Below are 18579 nucleotides of genomic sequence, written 5' to 3'. Positions count from 1 at the left end.
TTTTGAGAGTAGAGATTCGTATTTTTAGACAGAACCACAGCTCACCCAGGAGTCAGGCTGTCATGTGATTCTCCTTAATCAACTTAGTAAGAGATCTCCCAGGACATACACAGAATGTAAGAATCTCTCAGCTTTCATAATTATGCCTCTGTGCCGGCGACACCCAGTGGCCGGAGGAAGAATATTTTTTTATACCGTGAACGTAAAAATCTCAGGAATTCCTTCTGGTAATTTCCTCAAATTTAAAGAAACACTCATTGATAGAATTTTGGTCAAGGTCTCTTACCCCATGAACATGTTATCTTAAGATCGTCTCAAAAGAAACCTTTCAAATTTGGTACAAATGTTCAGTTAGTCTCACAGATGAACTGATTAGATTTAGGTGTTTAAAGGTCAAAGGTCACATTGACCTCAATCATGTAGACTGAAACTGCACTAATTAGTGGAGCGATACAACCACAGCGCAGTAATTGTAGTTTTTTTTCTGTTTCTCTTTTCAGAATCTTTCTGGATGTCTCCCAGAACGACAATACAGCACTGCGCCGTATGAACCTGCGCTCCTTCCTCATGGCGCCCCTCCAGCGGGTGACCAAATACCCGCTTCTATTGAGCCGCATCATTAAGGTCACACCCGAATGTCACCCCGATTATGCACGTCTCCGTGAGGCCAAGAGTCGGGTGGAGTCCCATCTAGAGCACATCAACATGAAGACTAAGCAGGAGGGCAACGGCGTCACATGGTCCCTCCGTTCATTCCGAAGAGACAGCCGCAAGAACCGGGAGGTGATAAACATCGAGATGCGGGAGGTGTCCATGAAGACGGTGGGCTGGGCCCGAGAAAACACCCGCTTCGTCATGGAGGGACCACTCCAGCTGTCCCAGCCGGCGGATGGTCAGTGGGTGAGGAAGGGAAGCAAAGCCCTCAAGTTCCAGAATGTTCAGAGTCTGCTGATGGTGAGGACACAGCGGGTGGGTGAGGCCCCAGGACCGGGCACCGACCTGGGGGCAAGGGGAGATCAGGTGGAGGGCGGCGGAGAGAGCATTCGAGACGGAGTGCTGGTTCTCATCAAGGACAAAAGCAGCGGGAAGTTCGCGGTGCTGAGAGAGCCCATCCGTCTGGGGAACTGCGTGGTGTCTGCAGATCCTGACTCTGAGGACACGTTCGAGGTGCTCGATATCCGACGGGAATCATTTGTTTTCCGCGCCTCGGACAAATCTCGCACCCAGCAGTGGTTCCATCAGATTAAGAGGTACACTCGAGACCTAGGGACCTGGAGGAAAAGACGCAACGCTTTGCCCAACATCATGATCAACACAAACCAGACCCGCTCCTGAGACCAGGCATCCCCTCGGCTTTTCTTTTTCTAACACTGTAAATAACCTGGAATCCTTCAACTGCAAAATCAGCCAAACAGCAAGAAACACTTGAGTGAGATTCCAGTAAAAAAAAGTTTCAGGAGGATATAGACGGATATAGCACTTTTTTTCCTTACAATGCTGTAAGTGCACCACCATACTGTCATGAAGTTTGAGGTTTTGATTTAAAGCCGTGACGTAAAAAAAAAAAATCAAATTCTCGGACAACCAAAAAAACTTGGGCTGTCAGCCTTGATTGTAAAGACTGTTTTGCTCTGGGAGAAAAAGAGCTGAGTTACCAGTGAAGGTGTGTCTGTTGCACAGCATGACTGAACATGACTGCAAAAAAGAAGTTTCATTTTTTTATACGAGACAGTTCGCGGTGGGGAAAAACATGTTTGTTTTGGTATGTCATGGTGGAAATGTGGTACATGAGCATTGTTCAGTGGTTTTCCGTTTGTTGTACTGACCTCTCCTCGTCTATCTGCCGCCACCTACTGTACGTCGGCGGTAGAGCAACTTTCACTGCCAGAGATGCAGTTGAGCAGAGCCTCTTCTAACGCGCTGAACGAACCTCCTGTATCACTGTGTCCAAACGAGAACTCACACAACAGCAATAATATCTGCCACTTTCAAAATAAGTAGCTACTGTATTTGTGTTTTAATTTCCCAGGAGTTTCTGTTTGGCATTCAGGTGGTGATGCTGCTTCTGGCTGTGTCGGATTCAACCCAAGTCTCAAATCTGTTTGTCGGCATCTTTACTGCTTCCCCTCTGAGGAACTCTCATTGGAATTAAGATCATCTTAGTGCCGTGGAAGCAGCTTGTGAGAAGTTTAGTCTCCTTCGTGTTAACATCTCGTCAAATAGGTCAAACGCTTCACCGTCCCTCAGTGTGGGTTCTGTGCCCAGTTTTCAACTTTGGGTTTCTGGACAGATTAATAGATGTTTATTCGTCTGGTCAAACACAAAATTCCCAAAAGCCAGTCTTCTCATTTGAGTTTTTGTTTGTATTTTGAAAATCTACACAGAGAAGGAAACTATTCAAAATGTCAAAAAATCTTACAGTGTTAAAGAAAGAGATAAAAGACAAACCCCACCTCTTTGTTCAGGTTCATGTGAAAATGTAACGAGTTCATGTCCCATCCTTCCTTCAAGTTTCTCGGAATTCTGATCAGTAACTTTCACGTTATCCTGCTGACAAACAGACAAACATAAGCTCCTTGGCTGAGATAATTAATCACTAGTCAGCACTTGTGACTTGGTGTCAATCTCCTAACTTCATGAATAAAACAGGTTTCCTGACCAACTCAACTCAAAAATGTCCGAACCCTCTCGTCACGACAAGGTTTGACCATGTGACCCATCAATGAGCTGTTGTGCCTTGGTACTCGATTACTGTTAAGCTACAGCTGACTGTCACAGTAGCTTTGACCCGAGATATGGACTAGACTGCCCCCTGCTGGCACTCGGTTGAGATTACTAACAAAGGCAATATAAGTGTATTCCTCTGACAGTGCTTGGCTGCTGATAACATGCGATCACCTGATCTTCTCTTACTTCCGTGTGTTTTTACGTGTTTATTTATGAAGGCTTTATTTTGTTCAATGCACTTTATTATTATCCAGTAGTAGAACAGTAACTGTTGGTAGAAAACATAATAAGCAGTCCTGTTAAATCACAATTCTTCATATAAGGAGGAACCTAGTTGACTGAAGCTGATTTCAGTCATCAAACCAAAACCACTTTTTAAGACCGATGCTGTTTTCTGTTTTTAATAACGTAGCACTATGACAGGTAGGGAATCACTGTTCTATGGAGGGCAGGGCTGCTCAACTCCACACAAACACTCCTGCGCTGTTGGAGGACGCCGGTTCAGATTTACAAATTGTAAAAAGACGACTGAACTGCGTACCATTACTTTCCTTTCCTCATGTGCATTTAAAAAGGCCTGATGTATTATTTCCCCCAATGAATTCTATTAAAAGTCTTTAAACAAAACACAAAGCCTGGATTCTTCTCTGCAAAAGATCAGTCAAAGCGTGAAATGTAGATTGTAGAAATATATTTACAGTTTACTCCAGGGAACAAAAACACAAGATGCGAGGTAAAGAGGGTTAACTAGGATTATTTCTGAAAAACACAATCTACTAGAGTGCAGAAGCAAACAGAAGCTTTGACACAGACACAGGAGACAAACATTCCCAACATTTTTTCAGCAGGAAACATAAGCATTAAGAGACGCTCTGAATATTTTGTATTTGTTCATCATTCAACAACGAGAAAATATTAAACTGGTTCAACAGATGTTTTCATCGCCCCTGCTCTGAAAGGGTTCTTGCCAATCAAAAAAATGTCAATAACTAATCACAGAGTCGCTTTATATCGTGTGATGTGCATCTTTGTCGTTTCTTTGGCTTCACCTCTCTTGGATCCTCATTTACAAAAAATCTGTGAATTCTCGTTAGGTGCTAAAAATGATTGAAAACCTAGAAATTATAAGAATATTTTAAAACGTAATTGTTATTTTTGGATTGTTGGATTCTAGATTCAATCACCTCATAGTTGCATCAAATATTTCCTCCTTGATCTCTGTTTTGGTGACAATCATTCGAAGTCTTACGAAATACAACCTTACACAAACATGCATGTTTTGTCTTTTTTGCAAATAAACACAAACGACCACAAAAATGAGCTCTGCACGGCCGGAGCACTCTCACTGACCTCTGCTTGTCCTTTTTCACTAATTTAACATCAATTTACTATAATTTAATACAAAAAGAAGTTGACTGTTGCAAAAGCGACTCAGTGAACAATAACATAAGCATCAGATGTAGCTGAGAATACAGATTTACAAAAACTAGCAACAAACCTTTGATTCTAATCCTCTGAACGAGGGATTCAAACTCCAGTGACCCCCCCTCTGCCACCATCCTGACAGACTGCCATCCTTCCACATCACCTCTCATGTATGCATTCACACAAACTGACACACACACAGTCTGTCCTCAGCTGCTGGGACCTCAGGCAGATCCCTGGTCTTGCCTCGGGTTACATTCTCCGATCTGCTGCAGCCGTGGAGTGGTTCCAGCTCGGGGTTGCTACTGCGCCCTCCTCCGTCTCCCACAGCCAATCACCACCTCTGACCTCTACTTGTCCCCGCCAGACTCGGACTCCTTGGCCAGGCCGCGGATGGACAGGTCGTACACCACCTCCTCGATCTTCTTCACGTCATACTTCAGACCATCGTAGCGCTTCCTCAGAGGGTCGTTCTTCAGATTGAGCAAGCGGAAGCCCGAGTCCAGCTCATTGATGAAGTTGGAGATGCGGAGCGGCCGGGTGTAGTCTCCTGCTGTGACGCTGTTGACCGCCAGTCGTGACTGTAGAAATGACAGCACAATAAGACAGGAAAGCATAAATTTCAAGAAATCTAAAAAACGTTAATACACTATCGATTTAATACGAAAGCAATCAAAGCTCGTCTCACCAGTTCACTGGCCATGATCAACACACCCGCCAGGTAGTCCTCTACATCCAAGTGAAACCCTTTCTCTCGCACCACCTCAACTACAGAGTGAAGAAGGCAGAGGGAGAAAAAAAGGTGTAAGGCCACATTCGTCACTGAGAGTAACAGACTAACACATGAACGGATACTTACTGCCGAGTATCCGAGCAACCTCCTCTCGAGTCACAAGTGTTTCACTCTCCGGGTAGACGACAAAGGCTGCCAAGAAAGCCAAGCGCTGCAGCACGAACCTCCAGTGTTCATGGAACCTTGAGTGACAAATTAAACATTTTATTTCACCAAGATAACCAACTCTATATCAACCCTGCAGTCCACGGTACATAAAACAAGTGATCACGTGACTTTTCAAAGAGATGAACCAGATGAACGTATTCTAATACCAGGTGTGAACTTAGGCCCACTTCAGACCTGATCATGAGTGGACATCTTTAAGTACGTGTGTTCTCGGCCGTGTGATGACAGCCACCGCTTTAAAGTTGAGCTCTGGTGGAACGATTATACAGTGAATCTAGATCAAAGCTTGATCCGTGTTCATCATAAACAAACTGTCTAAGAAACTAAATTAGGTGAAAGAGAAAATGCTCAAGAGGATGTGACAATCTGGCGAAAGATACGCTACTAATGTTGCTGAGAAGTTGGAATAATTAGCAGAGGTATGGCAGCGATGACACAGACCCACGACTTGAAGAGAGTTACACGTTGTTTGAAACATGTCTCTTACCTGTAATATTGCTCCATAGGAAACTTTGTTTTGAGGTCTGTGATTTGTGTCCTGACGGTGCAGAACAACTCACGTGCCCTTGCACATTTACTGGGAACTAAGGACAGACAGGAAAGGACCAATTTTAAAATCGGTGACACCACGAAGTACAAGTGAAACGGTTCAAACACTCACTTTCTTTGAATCCAGATGGTTGGTGGACACTTTGGAGAACTGTCAGAATCTCTCTAGCTGCCTGCTCCAACGTCTGAACCACCTTACGGATATCCTGCAAAAGAGACGCACCAAAGGACACAGTGAGAGTTATAGTTATTCGATTCTTCCACATGTAGGGGACCGATATTTGCTGTGCAATTTGGTGCAAATCGGAAACAAAGTCTGGATCTAGTGGGTTTAGATGTGGACTCATAAGGAGGGTTTGCAATCTGCCACTCTAGTTATCATTACATTTTATTCATTGGAGCACTAGATAGAATATATACATAAATAAAAAATATAGTATATAATGTATTATATAATATTACTGCATAAATAAATGACAATAAAAAGAACCACAGGCTGGACGACATCTCCCGTCATTTAAATTAGAATATTCCTTGAAGCTGGTCTCATTGGTTTTAATCTCCTAGAAGATTAACATATAAAGTGTATTCACGTTTAGGTACGCCGAAATAATGCACGTACATATAGGCGTTGATACATTTATCTATTATAGCTGTAACATGTTAGACAATGGAGAAAGCAAAATAAGGACGTTTTTTTAAACGAGGTTCGGTGACAGCCGCTGGAGTCAAATGAACACGCGTAGAACAAAACCACCTGAAGACAGAGACTCGTTTATTTTCATAATTTATAATCAACGTGACATTAATATTGTGGATTGTATCAACCAGGGTCCAACGTTATAAAGCTACACATTGAATTTGATCCTCAGAAGCGCGGATGTCTGACGAACAGAACCTCACTCGTGTTTTTAACAGTTTACTGGGGTTAGCATCGAGCTAACCGTGTGTGAGCTATTGTTAACGGTTCATTCAAACCTCTCTGACGTCCTGGTCCGCGCTCAGGAAGCCCTGGATGTAACTGAACATCTCCGTGACGGACATGGCTGCTGAGGAGGAGGAAGAGGAGGAGGAGGGTGAGGAAGAAGGTGAAGAAGAGGAAGAAGCGTCCGCTGCTAATTCAGAAAAACATCAACGTGCACGAGAGACCGTCCCTGCCGCTTCCTCTGGCGCGTACAGATGACGTCACCACCTCAGCGTCATGGTCTGTATTGTTTTCTCGAAAGAAAGAAAGAGGGAAAAGAAAGAAAGAAAAACATAGAAAATAAATAAATAGAAATAGATAGGTAGAAAGACAGATAGATAGATAGATAGATAGATAGATAGATAGACAGACAGACAGATAGATAGATAGATAGATAGATAGATAGGCAGATAGATAGATAGATAGATAGACAGACAGATAGATAGATAGATAGACAGACAGATAGATAGATAGATAGATAGATTGGTAGATAGATAGATAGATAGATAGATAGATAGATAGACAGATAGATAGATAGATAGATAGACAGATAGATAGATAGATAGATGGATGGATAGATAGATAGGCAGATAGATAGATAGACAGATAGATAGATAGACAGATAGATAGACAGATAGATAGATAGACAGATAGATAGACAGTATAATGCTGCAGTCGCAATACTCTTAGTTTTGATACTTTGAGTACTTCTGCTCACTGATCTTTAATTCTTGTATTTAAACAAGTTAAATATCAAAGTACTTCTGTTTACAAAGAGAAAAACAGAGAAAAGTTCCACATCTTTCTCACACGAGCTGCATCCTGAAGTAATTCACATTCTATGATATCATGAGAACCCAACACGAACTAATTTCTCTTTAGAACCAACTGTAATAGGATCTGATGTAATAAAGGCCAAAGAAACCATCGTCCTCTTGACAAAGAACCTCCATCATGTAAGTGGTTTAATCCGTGAACAGAAACTGCTTTGTTTCCAGGTTTATTCTGACTGACAAGCTGCAATACCTCACCCACCCTGTTGGTGGAGCCAAAGTAGAACCCTCTCTCATGTTACTTTCAGGTGCTGCTGGGAAAATAGCACGATTGATCCAAAAGTTTTTCCAGAAAGAAGAAACTGGGCAATAGTCTGTTTAGGCGGAGGATTTGTTTTACAATCAGGCATTGCCTGGCAAATGCCATTTCAGAAGTACTTGTAGAAAACGTAACTGTGAAACTTTAATGTGTGCGGCAAATTTCAACAGCAGGAAAAAGTGTTTTATAGCCCGGAAGATATAAAAGCAACAAAACATATCATAAATAATCATTTACTATTGCTGTTATAATCCTATAAGTTTTTTTAATATACTACTTTTATTCATGCTTACATGGTTAAAAAACAGATCATTCAAATATCTGATAACTAACTAATAAACATTAATCATCAAACTATTGTTAGATAGAGAATTTGAAAATTTGAATGACTTAACAGTAAAGAGTGACAGTAACAGTGCAGGGTAAGAAACTGGTAATTAATAGATTGAATGAAAAACAAGAAATAAGAAATCCCTGTAAGCAGCGTTGCTCATACAGAATGTGCTCGGTACGTAGTAATTCCCGCGGCCCCTGAAGGCCTCAGAGAGCAGCTGACGCGGTGATCAGTTTGTCTCCTGTTGCTTCAGACACTTTCTGCAGACTCCACCGGTGCGGGGCAGGAGTTCACACCATCTCTCGTCGCTTCGCCCCCCGAGGCGCATCGTGTCTGTGCATGTTTGGGTTCGTCACACCGCGACCGTGAAGGCAATGCGGCTGAACGTGGCCGAGCGAAACCTCTGAGATGGAGAAAACCTCAGCGGAAGATGACTGCGTGGATTCAGGAGCCGAAACTGGAGGGTGAGTGGAGCGGAGATCATTCTTGACATGTGACACAACTCATCATGTTTGGAATTAACCACACGTGCATATTCATACATTCGATGTAAGATGGAATTCTAAGGATTGTTTAACCTCAATTGTGCAAACTATTAAACATTCCCAAGCTAAGTCATGTTCACGCTCATGTTTGCTGCCGAATTAAAGCCAGTGTTCTTTATTTTAAATTTGTCTATAAGAGCTGTCAGATAAAGAGGAAAGCATTTAATTGACAAGTCTTTCAAAGGACTTTGGTGGATGCACCTTATAACTAAATGCTGCTCGAAAAATGACACTGTTATGCAATTAAAATTTGAACAGATAACTATATTAGTCAATCACTGGATGTGCAAATTGTTTAACAGTGTGCTGAGACCATTAGTCCATATGGAGGTGGTGTAATCTGATTGTTTAGTGGAAAGTTCAGTCTTAATCACCGGCTCATTTGTTAATGAGAGAATACGAACACATGCTACTTAATTCAAAGCTTAATTCAACAATGCATTTCACAATAAGAGATTTAAATGAATCATGGTACTGTTCACTCTGTTTTCAGCCATTAAACAAAGATGTGCATCGGTTTCTCCTGCGGTAGGCTTTATATGACTTCTCTAGATGTGGCTTTGTTGTTGTAGTGAAGTGTGTGTGTGTGTGTGTGTGTGTGTGTGTGTGTGAGTGAAAGACCCTCCATGACCCACAACCCATTGTCAGACTACTGCTAGTAATGGTGTTATTAGCAGTATTACAGAATACCTAGTTTCTGTTTTATTCTGTTTCCTTTTTCGTCTGTGTTCATATAACGTCTTCGAAGAGATGAGGCGGTTTTATTTACAAAGCACATTTCATACACAGGTAGATTCTACATAGAGGCAAAGGAGAAAATGACAATGAAATCAATTTAAAATTAAAAAACACAATATAAGTAGTCAGAGTAAAGAGAGCAGAACAAAAGTTTTAAAAGGATAAATCCGTATAGAAATGAATGTGCCCTCTATCAGAGGTGGAACCAAACCTGTGAAGTTGAACCAAACAACATAATGTGTGTGAGGGAGCATGTTTCATGGGAAAATCTAAAAAAAAAAAGGAAAGGCAGAAGAGATCCTGGAGGAAATGATGTGCGAGGAAACGCAGTGGCGTTGAGCTGATAACCACAAAGCTGCTCGCTCTATCCACTACCTCACTTCCTGTTCAGCTCCCACATCCACTGATTTAGTCGTCTCCCATCCAGTCACCTGTAAGATAATGTTAAACTCTGTTGTATCGACTCATATGCAGACATATGTGAACTTGTTATGGATGTGAGATTTATTGCTGTATTGCAACTAGTATATATAGCAAAGCCCCCTCACCCTCAGCAATATATACTGGAAACCTGACCTCACCGGACTGAAGGTTGCAGATCGACCGTACATCACTGTTACCTGCTCGACACCAAAACAAAACTGTACTTAAGAAGTAAATGTTCACCTTAGGAAATAAAGGTGACAATATGTTAGTGTTGAGTTTATGGATTCCTGCCCCCTGCTGGCCAAAAACTGTCAAACGCAGAATTAGGTTTATTTGATAGTAAACTATTGCCGCGTGAATAAGAACTGTCCTGGTGGAAAAGTTACCGTGTTACGTCTTGGCGGTTTTAACTGGCTGGGCACACAAAGATGGTGTTTCATGTTCTACCTGCTACTTTCAATCCGTTTCTTTATGAACTTTCTCTGAATACAACCTGAACCTGCAGCCGAGCATAAAACATCCACATGAGTCATTGTTTGGAACGCTCACATGTCTGAGGATTTATTATTGTTCAGTTTCTTTCTGTCCTCATCCTCCATCGTCTTGCTTTCTCCCTCTTCCCCACCTCCCACTTCCTGCGCACCCCCCCCCCCCCAAATCAAACAACAGACACCTGCCTCTGCTCACCTGTGAGTAAAACAAGCCCTTAGACTCATGTCAGGTCTCTATGCAGTCAAACCCGGTGTGCACGGCCGAGCTGCTGCTTGTCTTCGCTTCACGTTGTGTTTATTGTCTTTGGGCGGAGATGAAACGAGGCAGTGTGGCCAGGCTGGGAAGTGAGATGCTAACCAGGACTGCAGGGAATCCTGCCAAACACACACACACACACACACACACACACACACAAACCTGAGGGAGTCATCAAAACAAAGCTTTAACTGCACACACTCCTACCTCCAACTCTGCTCCAAAGAGTCATAAAGAGAAAGATTATGTTGTTTCTCCTGGTGCATGAAGGGAAAAACCTGAGTTTAAGCCCTTCCGCTCATTTGATATCTGGTTTTTAACATTTCTCCCGCTGCACTCCCTCCATCATCTTTGCTTTATACCTTTTCTCCGCTCACCTCTGCTTCTCCTCACTTCTCTCTTCTCCCGTCCATTCCCCTCTCTGTGCCAGTGCCCGTTAGTTAGATTGATAACCTCCTGCTGCAGGAAACAGACTCGTTCTATTTCCCGCTGTCCTGCAGCTCCACCGGCCTTATTAGTTTAGAGACAGAGTCACTGTGTGTGTGTGTGTGTGTGTGTGTGTGTGTGTGTGTGTGTGTGTGTGTGTGTGTGTGTGTGTGTGTGTGTGTGTGTGTGTGTGTGTCAGCTGACTCCTGTGGGACTAATATTCTCAGGATGTGTAGTATACGTGTGAGCTGAGGTTTCACAGATGGCTCTAACTTGTAGGATGCTTGTTCTTCTACATGGGACGTACAGCACACGTCTCTTACCTGGGGTTAAATTTTCAGCCTTTTTTCACTCTAATCTGTGGAAATCAGATTAGAGTGAAATCTAATTTTGCTCCTGTCGCAGCTCAAGAGGGGAGCTGTAGATTAAACCTGCTTGAATGAGAGAAATAAGATCCTTTACTTCAAGGAAAACTTTGAGAGTTAAGAGATGAACACTCCTCGTGTCTGTAGATTAAGATACATGTTGGAAGTTATAGGGAAACCTGGCTCTGTCATAGGTTTGAATATGCACCAGCACTTTCACGCACTGGAAGCTATAAACAAAAACAAAAGTTAACTTGACAGTTTGTGACGGCTGCTTTATCAATCTTTAGCTATTTGTTGGTCAAGACTAAATGACCTGACATTTCCTCCTGTAATAAAATGAAGTGTAGCAGAAGTACGAAATGGCATAAAACCCAAATACTCAAGTACCCGAAAGTAGTTCTTGAACATAGAATAGTGGAAGTAATGGCGTCAAACAGCAGTTTAGTAAATGTCCCTGTGTTTCATCCCTGCAGTGAAGCGTCTGTGACCTTTCCATTTGGACTTCTCCTACTGTTTAGCCAGATGTCAGCACTTTATGTGAAATAGGAGTGTGTCATCTTGTAAATCATGTTGATTGCACTTCATGCTGTAATATAAACTCCTGTCTCCTCTCTCTGTTTCCTGCCCTCTCTGTCTCTGTCCCCATCGTCCGTTTCCACTCTTCTATCTTGTCCGTTGTCTGCTGCAGGTCTGATTACAGTCCCCTGTCCTCAACGAGCAGTAAGTAAACCAATGGCGACATGAAGCATGAAACACACAGACACACACTCACACAGGAGCAGGAGTTTATCTCCCTAATACACACTGACAAAATAAATCCAATAACACGGGAGGATTGTTTTGTTTGTTAGTTTAGTGGATTCTTTGTGTGCCGATAACAAGCTGCTCAACTTATTATCGCGGCCCTCTTTCTACCATAGCAAACGTTGACTAGGTCATTATTCAACAAATGATAATCTATCCATCAATCATTAAAATAGCTTTTCCAATTTTCTCAATTTGTAAAAGACAAGTGGTTGTTTTTAGTCTTTTAATTGAGATTTGCAGCTTTTCTGTTATATATAATATAATATATTTAGGTTTCATTCAAAACTTCATTTAGTTTATTTCATTGAATCTTTACTGATAACGACAAATGATGAAATCTAACATGAATTATGAAATTCACTGCATCACACCATTTGTAGCTGCATCTCATTTCTCATGAGTTGGATGACCCTATAACAATAGCAGGACGTAGTACCTTGCATTCTGAGAAACTGGTTATTTTACTTAAAGAGTAAATCATTATCAATTAAATTTAAACAAATTCCAGCTTGGGTGAAAATCCATATTTTTGGAATTGGAATAAATGAAAACATTTTCCCAAACGGTTTTCAGATTTCCACGCATCAACATTAAGCATCAAACATTTGCTCTGTCTTGAGATAAACACAGCAACAAATTTCCAGGAAGGTTTGATGGAAATGCTGCAGCTGCCACAAGTTAACGATAAAATCTGGGTCCAATCAGTGACATGTTTTGTTCAATGACAAAGAGAATTCCTGTAGTGGCATTTAAATGATGCTGCTCAGGAGAAGAAAGTCATGGCAGTAGTTACACATGCTTAAACGACAACTTTGGTTTACTACAATCTGGATCTTATTGTGGACGGATCTGGCCTCTTTTTTTTTTTTCATGAGTAATAACGAAGTTCATAAAACGCAGTGATGTCACCATAAAGATTCTCGGGTCATCAGTCGATCAGGAACGTTGTAAACAACAAAACCAAATTTAGAAAGTTGTCACCCAGTCTGTCCAAAATGTAGAATTCATTACAAACACTTTTACTCACACGGATCGGCTACCCCCCCCCCCCCTCCAGTCTGGTTGCTGCCAGGTCGCCATCCCTCCTCTCACAATGGGGGGATTATGTCCATTATTCTTTCCATTAATCTGGTCTACAGGAAACTGCCTTATCCCGACCGCACCACACTCGCAAGTCAGGAAGTATAGGACCACACACACACACACACACACACACACACACACTCACACTCTCTCTCTCATGTTTCCTGTGTCATCTCTGTCCACTATTGTCTCCCTACTGGAGGTCAGGTTGGGAACAAAACGTGCACTGTGACCACAGTGTGACAACAATCAGAAGGACATTACTGCAGAACAAGGACAGTACTTGGGGACTTGGTGTGATTTAGGACTTTACCCATCGGCAGTGATGGAAACATTTCTTATTCTTCTTTATTTTTTTTCAGTCTAGACTCTGCACTTTTTCCAACACAACGTTATTAAACCAACAACAGCGATTCTTTGTCTTTCTACGTATCATGCGGGACGCAATACTGGCAAGAGTTGAGGTTTCTTTGTGACTTCTAAGGTGACAAAAAGCAGGTTTATTTGCGTATACCTGCTAATTTAGATATAAAAGAGGTATAATACGCGTTCTTAGGTTCAGTATTCGTCTATGAGAACATGCACATTTAGCAGAGCGACAAAGTGAAGGAGCCTCCTGGGTTTATTTGTCAGAGGGACGGACGACATATGGAAGCAAACAGCTGTGGTGACAGATTTTCCAAAGATGTGAGAGGAGAAAATATGAATGTGTCTGAGCGCTGTGTGTGGCTGCCTGTTTTTGTCCTCTGTGTGTGTGTGTGTGTGTATTCATGCACGTCTGTGTGCACTGATGTGTTCATTGCAAAGATGCATGCAGCATCAGTCTCCCCTGTCTGCCGCCTCCACTGAAGTATATTTAGGTTGTGGTATAGAGCATACTCCTGTTTATACAGATGGTCCTAACACTTGACCTTTGACCTGAGCTCAGACCAGCTATAAGCCCCCTGGAGACAGACTGATATGATAAACCACCACTGTCAGTCTGACCGAGGTCAGAACTCCACTGTAGGTCCTGTGTAAGAGAAATTACAAGGATTCAAAAATATTTGATATTTGTTCTGTCAAACTTAAAAAAGTGTGTGTGTGTTTGTGGTAATGAAATTTTTTGTAACAGAGCAGAGACACTCATACAAATACAGAGACATAAGCAGGACGTGCATAATTTGTCACACTGGAATAACTCGGGGAAGAAAATACTGTTGATATATTTATAACGAGCAGATGAATATTTACACCAGAGTCTGTGTCAATGCTCCGTTAAATTTTTTTTTTCTATCATTTTAAGTCGTTTTTTATCAGACTGATGTATATTCATGTTTCTGATTAGTTTGGTTTTAATTAGGTTTTAATTACTCAAAGTGCTGAACAATTCCTTGAGTAATTGGCACAAGATGGCTGCATTTGTATCTGTGATATTTTGGCTTCATTTCTGCATAGTTTGGAAATGAAAGCCGCTGCTGAGAGAGGTATTTACAGAGAGTGAGTTCATCAAATGTTTTCTGGTTGTAAATAACGATGATGGTGTCAGTACAGTCCTTGGTCCTTTATTGGTTAGAGTTAACCACTCAACTCAAGAATGTTCAAATTCCAATAAACCCACTGTTTATAATAATGTCTGTGGACTCTGCCCCTCTGTGGACGCTAATCGTTTTTGTCGTGGTGCGTTCATATCTGTGGTTTAACGATGAGTCTTCACCACACAGAAAAACACTGGGCTGGTCCAGACTGCCTGTGCAGTCCAGCAACGCCCGAGGCCCTGCTCTTGTTATTTCAGCTCATATCAACAGAAGCAGGAACACGTGTGTGTGAAAGTTACTCCACCTCCATTATTTTACATTTTTACAAGAATTGAGTTTTAGCTGCTGGATGAAATAACTACTGGTGAAAGTGCAGGGTCCTGCAAACGTTTTACTTCCCGCCCTCCCTGAGGAGAATTAGGTCAGGGAGGGCGGGAAACCACCCGAGAGAGGTTTTATTATTGTTGTTCTTTTTCACTTTTGCATCGGTCGCATGTTAGAAGATCCATGACCCCCCCCCCACTGGCTAGCAGTGAATGCAGCACGTGATCTCCTACTGTGCACTCACATTGGATCCTGTTGACTTTATACCAGGGGGCCAGGCAGAGAAAGTCCGAAGGCTCTCACTCAAAGTACGGAGGATCTCTGGAGTTCAGTGCTCGTCTGAAAGCAGCTAGCCAAGGTGCATTCAGCAGAGAATTTAAACAGCACCTGGTGGATCAAGGACCACCCGCATTACCTCTGCACACAAATGCTCACTCACACTCCCGGTGCTTTCTGTCTAGTTCAATGTGACATACTGATCCCGGCGCTGCTACGAGGCAGCTCGTGTTAAGTGTTTCCAAATGTGCGTCCTCAGTAAAGAGGTTTGAAGCCAGAGTTCGCGCTAGACTTTTTCGTTGTCTGTCATTTTGACTGACAGGGTCATAAAAATCCCATCATCATCTATTTTTACTGGTCACTTTAATTTTTTTAATGATAATAATGACATATTCAATAGCATTTAATTTTAATTCATTTTTAATTAATATTCAGTCCAAACAAGCTGAACAAATAATCCACACCGTGGATACACACATCAAGCAGAAGAATATGTAACTTTTTCTCTGCAGGAACGAAAACAACAGACTGTGTAGCCCCAGTAGCTACATATGAACAATGAATAAGGAAATATGAACAGTTCACCTGTGGCCTAGACGCACAGTCTCACACCTTCCTCCTGGTCCGCATGGACTTGAATCACGTGCCCGCTTGCGCGTAATCAAATGTCTGAAGTGGGACTGCCGCAGAGGCTATTGTCATGAGGTTTTGGACTTTTTCCTCGGACAGGCGACTTCTCATGGCTGTTTTGATGTTGTTCTGGAGACTGAATCCGCGCTCTGCTGCCACCCTGGAAACTGGAGTTACAAGCGCCACTTCAGCGATAGGAAATCCCGTCACCGTTTTTAAAAAACGGTCAATGACGGAAAATATTCGGTTAACGCGACCCCTGTTTGAAGCATGAGGCAGATCTCAGATAAATGTGCTGCAGGTAACGGTTTTATTGAAGCAGTTCTGTCTTGTCGACCTTGTTGTGATAGCGAGTTAGTTAGTGTGTGTTTACTGACTGCAAATACACTGCAGTCTGTAAGTAGAGTTGTGGAACATGTTATGTTTTTATTTTAGATAAAGAGAGAAAGGTGCGATAGATAGATAGATAGATAGATAGATAGATAGATAGATAGATAGATAGATAGATAGATAGATAGTGAGTGGGAGCGGAGTAGGTAGTCATGATCAGGATAGGCTGAGTGATTGGATCTCAGGACTAGAGCCCTGCACGGGACTGTTTTCTTCATCCTGCTCCCGCAGAATTTCTGACCATTACCGCCCAAAACTGCAACGTTAGTGTTACACTCCCACCCGTTTCCGCAATGTGTATGTCCACTCCTGCCTGCACCCGCAAAACTCTGAGAATTGATGCCCGCACAACAATAGAGATGTATTGATTTTCTCCCATCCCGCAGGAGAAAACACAACGCCCGCAGCAAAGTTCAAACTGCCCGCTCCCGCGAGATTTGCGGGATCCAGCGGGACCCAATCCCAATGCAGCCCTCTACTCAGGACCCACTTGTACTTCGACCATTATCAGATCAGCACTTGGTCTGCTTCTTCTTTGCCTCTTTTCTATCAACACTGGTCCGCTTCTTTAATTTTTGCCCTCTAGCCTCCGCAACTGCAGTCTTCTCCCTCTATAAATCACACCAAAAAACAAAGTGTGTTAAACAGTTGATCGTGACGTGAAGTTCCCACTGGATCTTTGGTCTTAAAAATATTGCGTAACCCTATGTTATAGATTAAGACTCAAGTGTAGAATTGCACTTACCTCTTTCTCTAATTGCTTGTTCCACTGAGCAACGGTATTTGGACACTTTGACTTTTCTCTCTTGAACAAAGTGTACCCCTGCTGCAATATTAATAACACCCATAAACAAAGTATGTTAAACAGTTGATTATGACATCAATTATACAGCAGGGTCTCAAATAGTCTAAAATATGTAAAAATATTACAGGTTTGTTATGTCTCCGCACACCTCGTCTTTAATTATATGGAGGTACAAGTAATACTGGAACTGTGATATTCCTTCGTATCAGGTCTTAGATTCATTCATTTTGCTCTTAAAAAGTCATAAAACTAACTTGTTGAAACCTGCAGAGACCCTGTTATAAATAAAGACTCAAGTGTAGAATTGCACTAACCTCTTCCTCCATTTGCTTCAGCTCTTGGTTCTCAGCCTTTGGAGTTTTGGCCTTTGCCTTCTCATCTGCAGTCATCTCCTTCTGCATCTATAAATCACAAAAACAATGACATAAATTAACCCCACTGGGTCTTTGGCCGTAAGAAATATAGAATTTGTTAAAATATTTAAACCTGTTGAAACCTGCAGAGACCCTGTTATAGATACTTACATCTTCCTTTACTTGCTTGATGAGACTTTCCAGTGAAAGTGGCTGCTCATCCTCACTAAAATCATAATCCTCCTCACTGAGGAACCAACACAGACACAATCGTCAACCCAATGTTCCAAGAGTTTAAAATGTATGACAATTTCCAAATGAACACATAAAAAAGACAGACCTTTCAATTACGTGTATGCCACTGGTATTCGGCTGAAGCAGCTCTGGATCCTCAACCAGAAGAATTTGAGTATCATCGTCAGAGTTGTCGTCCTCGTCCAGATACTGCAAAATGAAACAAGGATGTGTGGTTTTATAAAGCAGAATTTGTGTGGAGAGAAGAGAGAGAGACTCGTATCTTAGAAGGTTACCTTAGTAGTGAGGTACTGCTGAATGGCGAGCATCTCAGTAGTCTTCTCCTCCACCTCACCCAGATAGTGGATGATTTTTTCGTAATGATCCAGCATGACCCCGTCCCCTGTGGGCTGAATCTCCAGTACAGAGCAGGCATGATCCACTCCTTTTTAGAAAGAAGAGAATTGTAATGAATGTTATATGTAGGTTGGCACTTTTGCATGTTCATCTGACTAAAACACTCATGGTTATATGACAAATAGATTGGAATTCATTACACTAATCGAGCTGTGAAACTACCAGATTCAGAACAAGAGACCCGAAAAATATACTGTTGCCAAACCTGGCATGATGTCGTCCAGGAATTTGATGATGGCACTGCTGCGGTCTTGGTTGGACTTAGCGAGGGACTCAACCTCCTCAAGGCTTTTGTTCAAGACACAATCCGGGTCCAGCAGATCTTTCTGGTCACGGTGGTCCGGCTTGTTTTTTAACTGCAGAATCGTTCATTTCATCGTTATCCGTAAAGAAGATATGTAATAAGACAAACATTTATAAACTGAAAATATTTATATATTT

General features: G+C 42.0%; 4 protein-coding genes across 11 annotated transcripts in view; 2 read left to right on the top strand and 2 right to left on the bottom strand.

The window, feature by feature from the left end:
• The window catches only part of arhgef49 (Rho guanine nucleotide exchange factor 49), a 45090-nt gene extending 42701 nt beyond the window's left edge, over positions 1-2389 (top strand). For all 3 annotated transcript variants that reach the window (XM_069532923.1, XM_069532924.1, XM_069532925.1), the window contains one exon: positions 501-2389. In XM_069532923.1, coding sequence (XP_069389024.1) covers positions 501-1335 — 835 coding nt within the window. In that variant the 3' untranslated portion in view covers positions 1336-2389. The remainder of the gene's footprint in view (positions 1-500) is intronic.
• A 1014-nt stretch (positions 2390-3403) lies between these two features.
• On the bottom strand, positions 3404-6850 carry tsn (translin). The gene is made up of 6 exons (XM_069532926.1): positions 6641-6850; positions 5775-5868; positions 5601-5697; positions 5012-5127; positions 4841-4920; positions 3404-4733 (listed from the first exon to the last, which is right to left on the bottom strand). The coding sequence occupies exons 1-6, from the start codon at positions 6704-6706 to the stop codon at positions 4503-4505; spliced, it is 684 nt and encodes a 227-aa protein (XP_069389027.1). The 5' UTR covers positions 6707-6850; the 3' UTR covers positions 3404-4502.
• Positions 6851-7271: 421 nt separating this feature from the next.
• The window catches only part of LOC109640801 (protein FAM124A), a 24997-nt gene continuing 13689 nt past the window's right edge, over positions 7272-18579 (top strand). For 2 of the 6 annotated variants that reach the window (XM_069532217.1, XM_069532216.1), the window contains exons 1-3: positions 8244-8516; positions 9091-9125; positions 11991-12022. Coding sequence is in view for 4 of the 6 variants with exons in the window: in XM_069532215.1 (XP_069388316.1) it covers positions 8461-8516; positions 11991-12022 (88 nt within the window). In the remaining 2 variants the exon portion in view is untranslated. Of the gene's footprint in view, positions 7583-8242; positions 8517-9090; positions 9126-11990; positions 12023-18579 lie in introns of those variants that run through there. The other 4 variants (XM_069532215.1, XM_020104982.2, XM_020104983.2 and 1 more) reach the window with 4 other exon arrangements.
• LOC109640800 (coiled-coil domain-containing protein 63-like) overlaps positions 16231-18579 on the bottom strand; it is a 4647-nt gene continuing 2298 nt past the window's right edge. The window contains exons 10-16 of the mRNA XM_020104981.2: positions 18344-18494; positions 18018-18166; positions 17828-17931; positions 17659-17734; positions 17449-17535; positions 17075-17155; positions 16231-16940 (exon numbers count right to left, since the gene is read on the bottom strand). Coding sequence (XP_019960540.2) covers positions 16842-16940; positions 17075-17155; positions 17449-17535; positions 17659-17734; positions 17828-17931; positions 18018-18166; positions 18344-18494 — 747 coding nt within the window. The 3' untranslated portion in view covers positions 16231-16841. The remainder of the gene's footprint in view (positions 16941-17074; positions 17156-17448; positions 17536-17658; positions 17735-17827; positions 17932-18017; positions 18167-18343; positions 18495-18579) is intronic.

This window comes from Paralichthys olivaceus, chromosome 10 (genome assembly GCF_024713975.1).
Source record: "Paralichthys olivaceus isolate ysfri-2021 chromosome 10, ASM2471397v2, whole genome shotgun sequence".
NCBI classification, from domain to species: Eukaryota; Metazoa; Chordata; class Actinopteri; order Pleuronectiformes; family Paralichthyidae; genus Paralichthys; species Paralichthys olivaceus.
This window is presented reverse-complemented; position numbering and strand designations above follow the sequence as displayed.

Coding starts and splice junctions, on each gene's coding strand:
- tsn (XM_069532926.1), bottom strand. CDS start 6,706: ATGTCCGTCACGGAGATGTTCAGTTACATCCAGGGCTTCCTGAGCGCG. Junction 5,698..5,774: donor ACCATCTGGATTCAAAGAAA/GTGAGTGTTTGA, acceptor GTCTGTCCTTAG/TTCCCAGTAAATGTGCAAGG. Junction 5,128..5,600: donor CCTATGGAGCAATATTACAG/GTAAGAGACATG, acceptor TTGTCACTCAAG/GTTCCATGAACACTGGAGGT.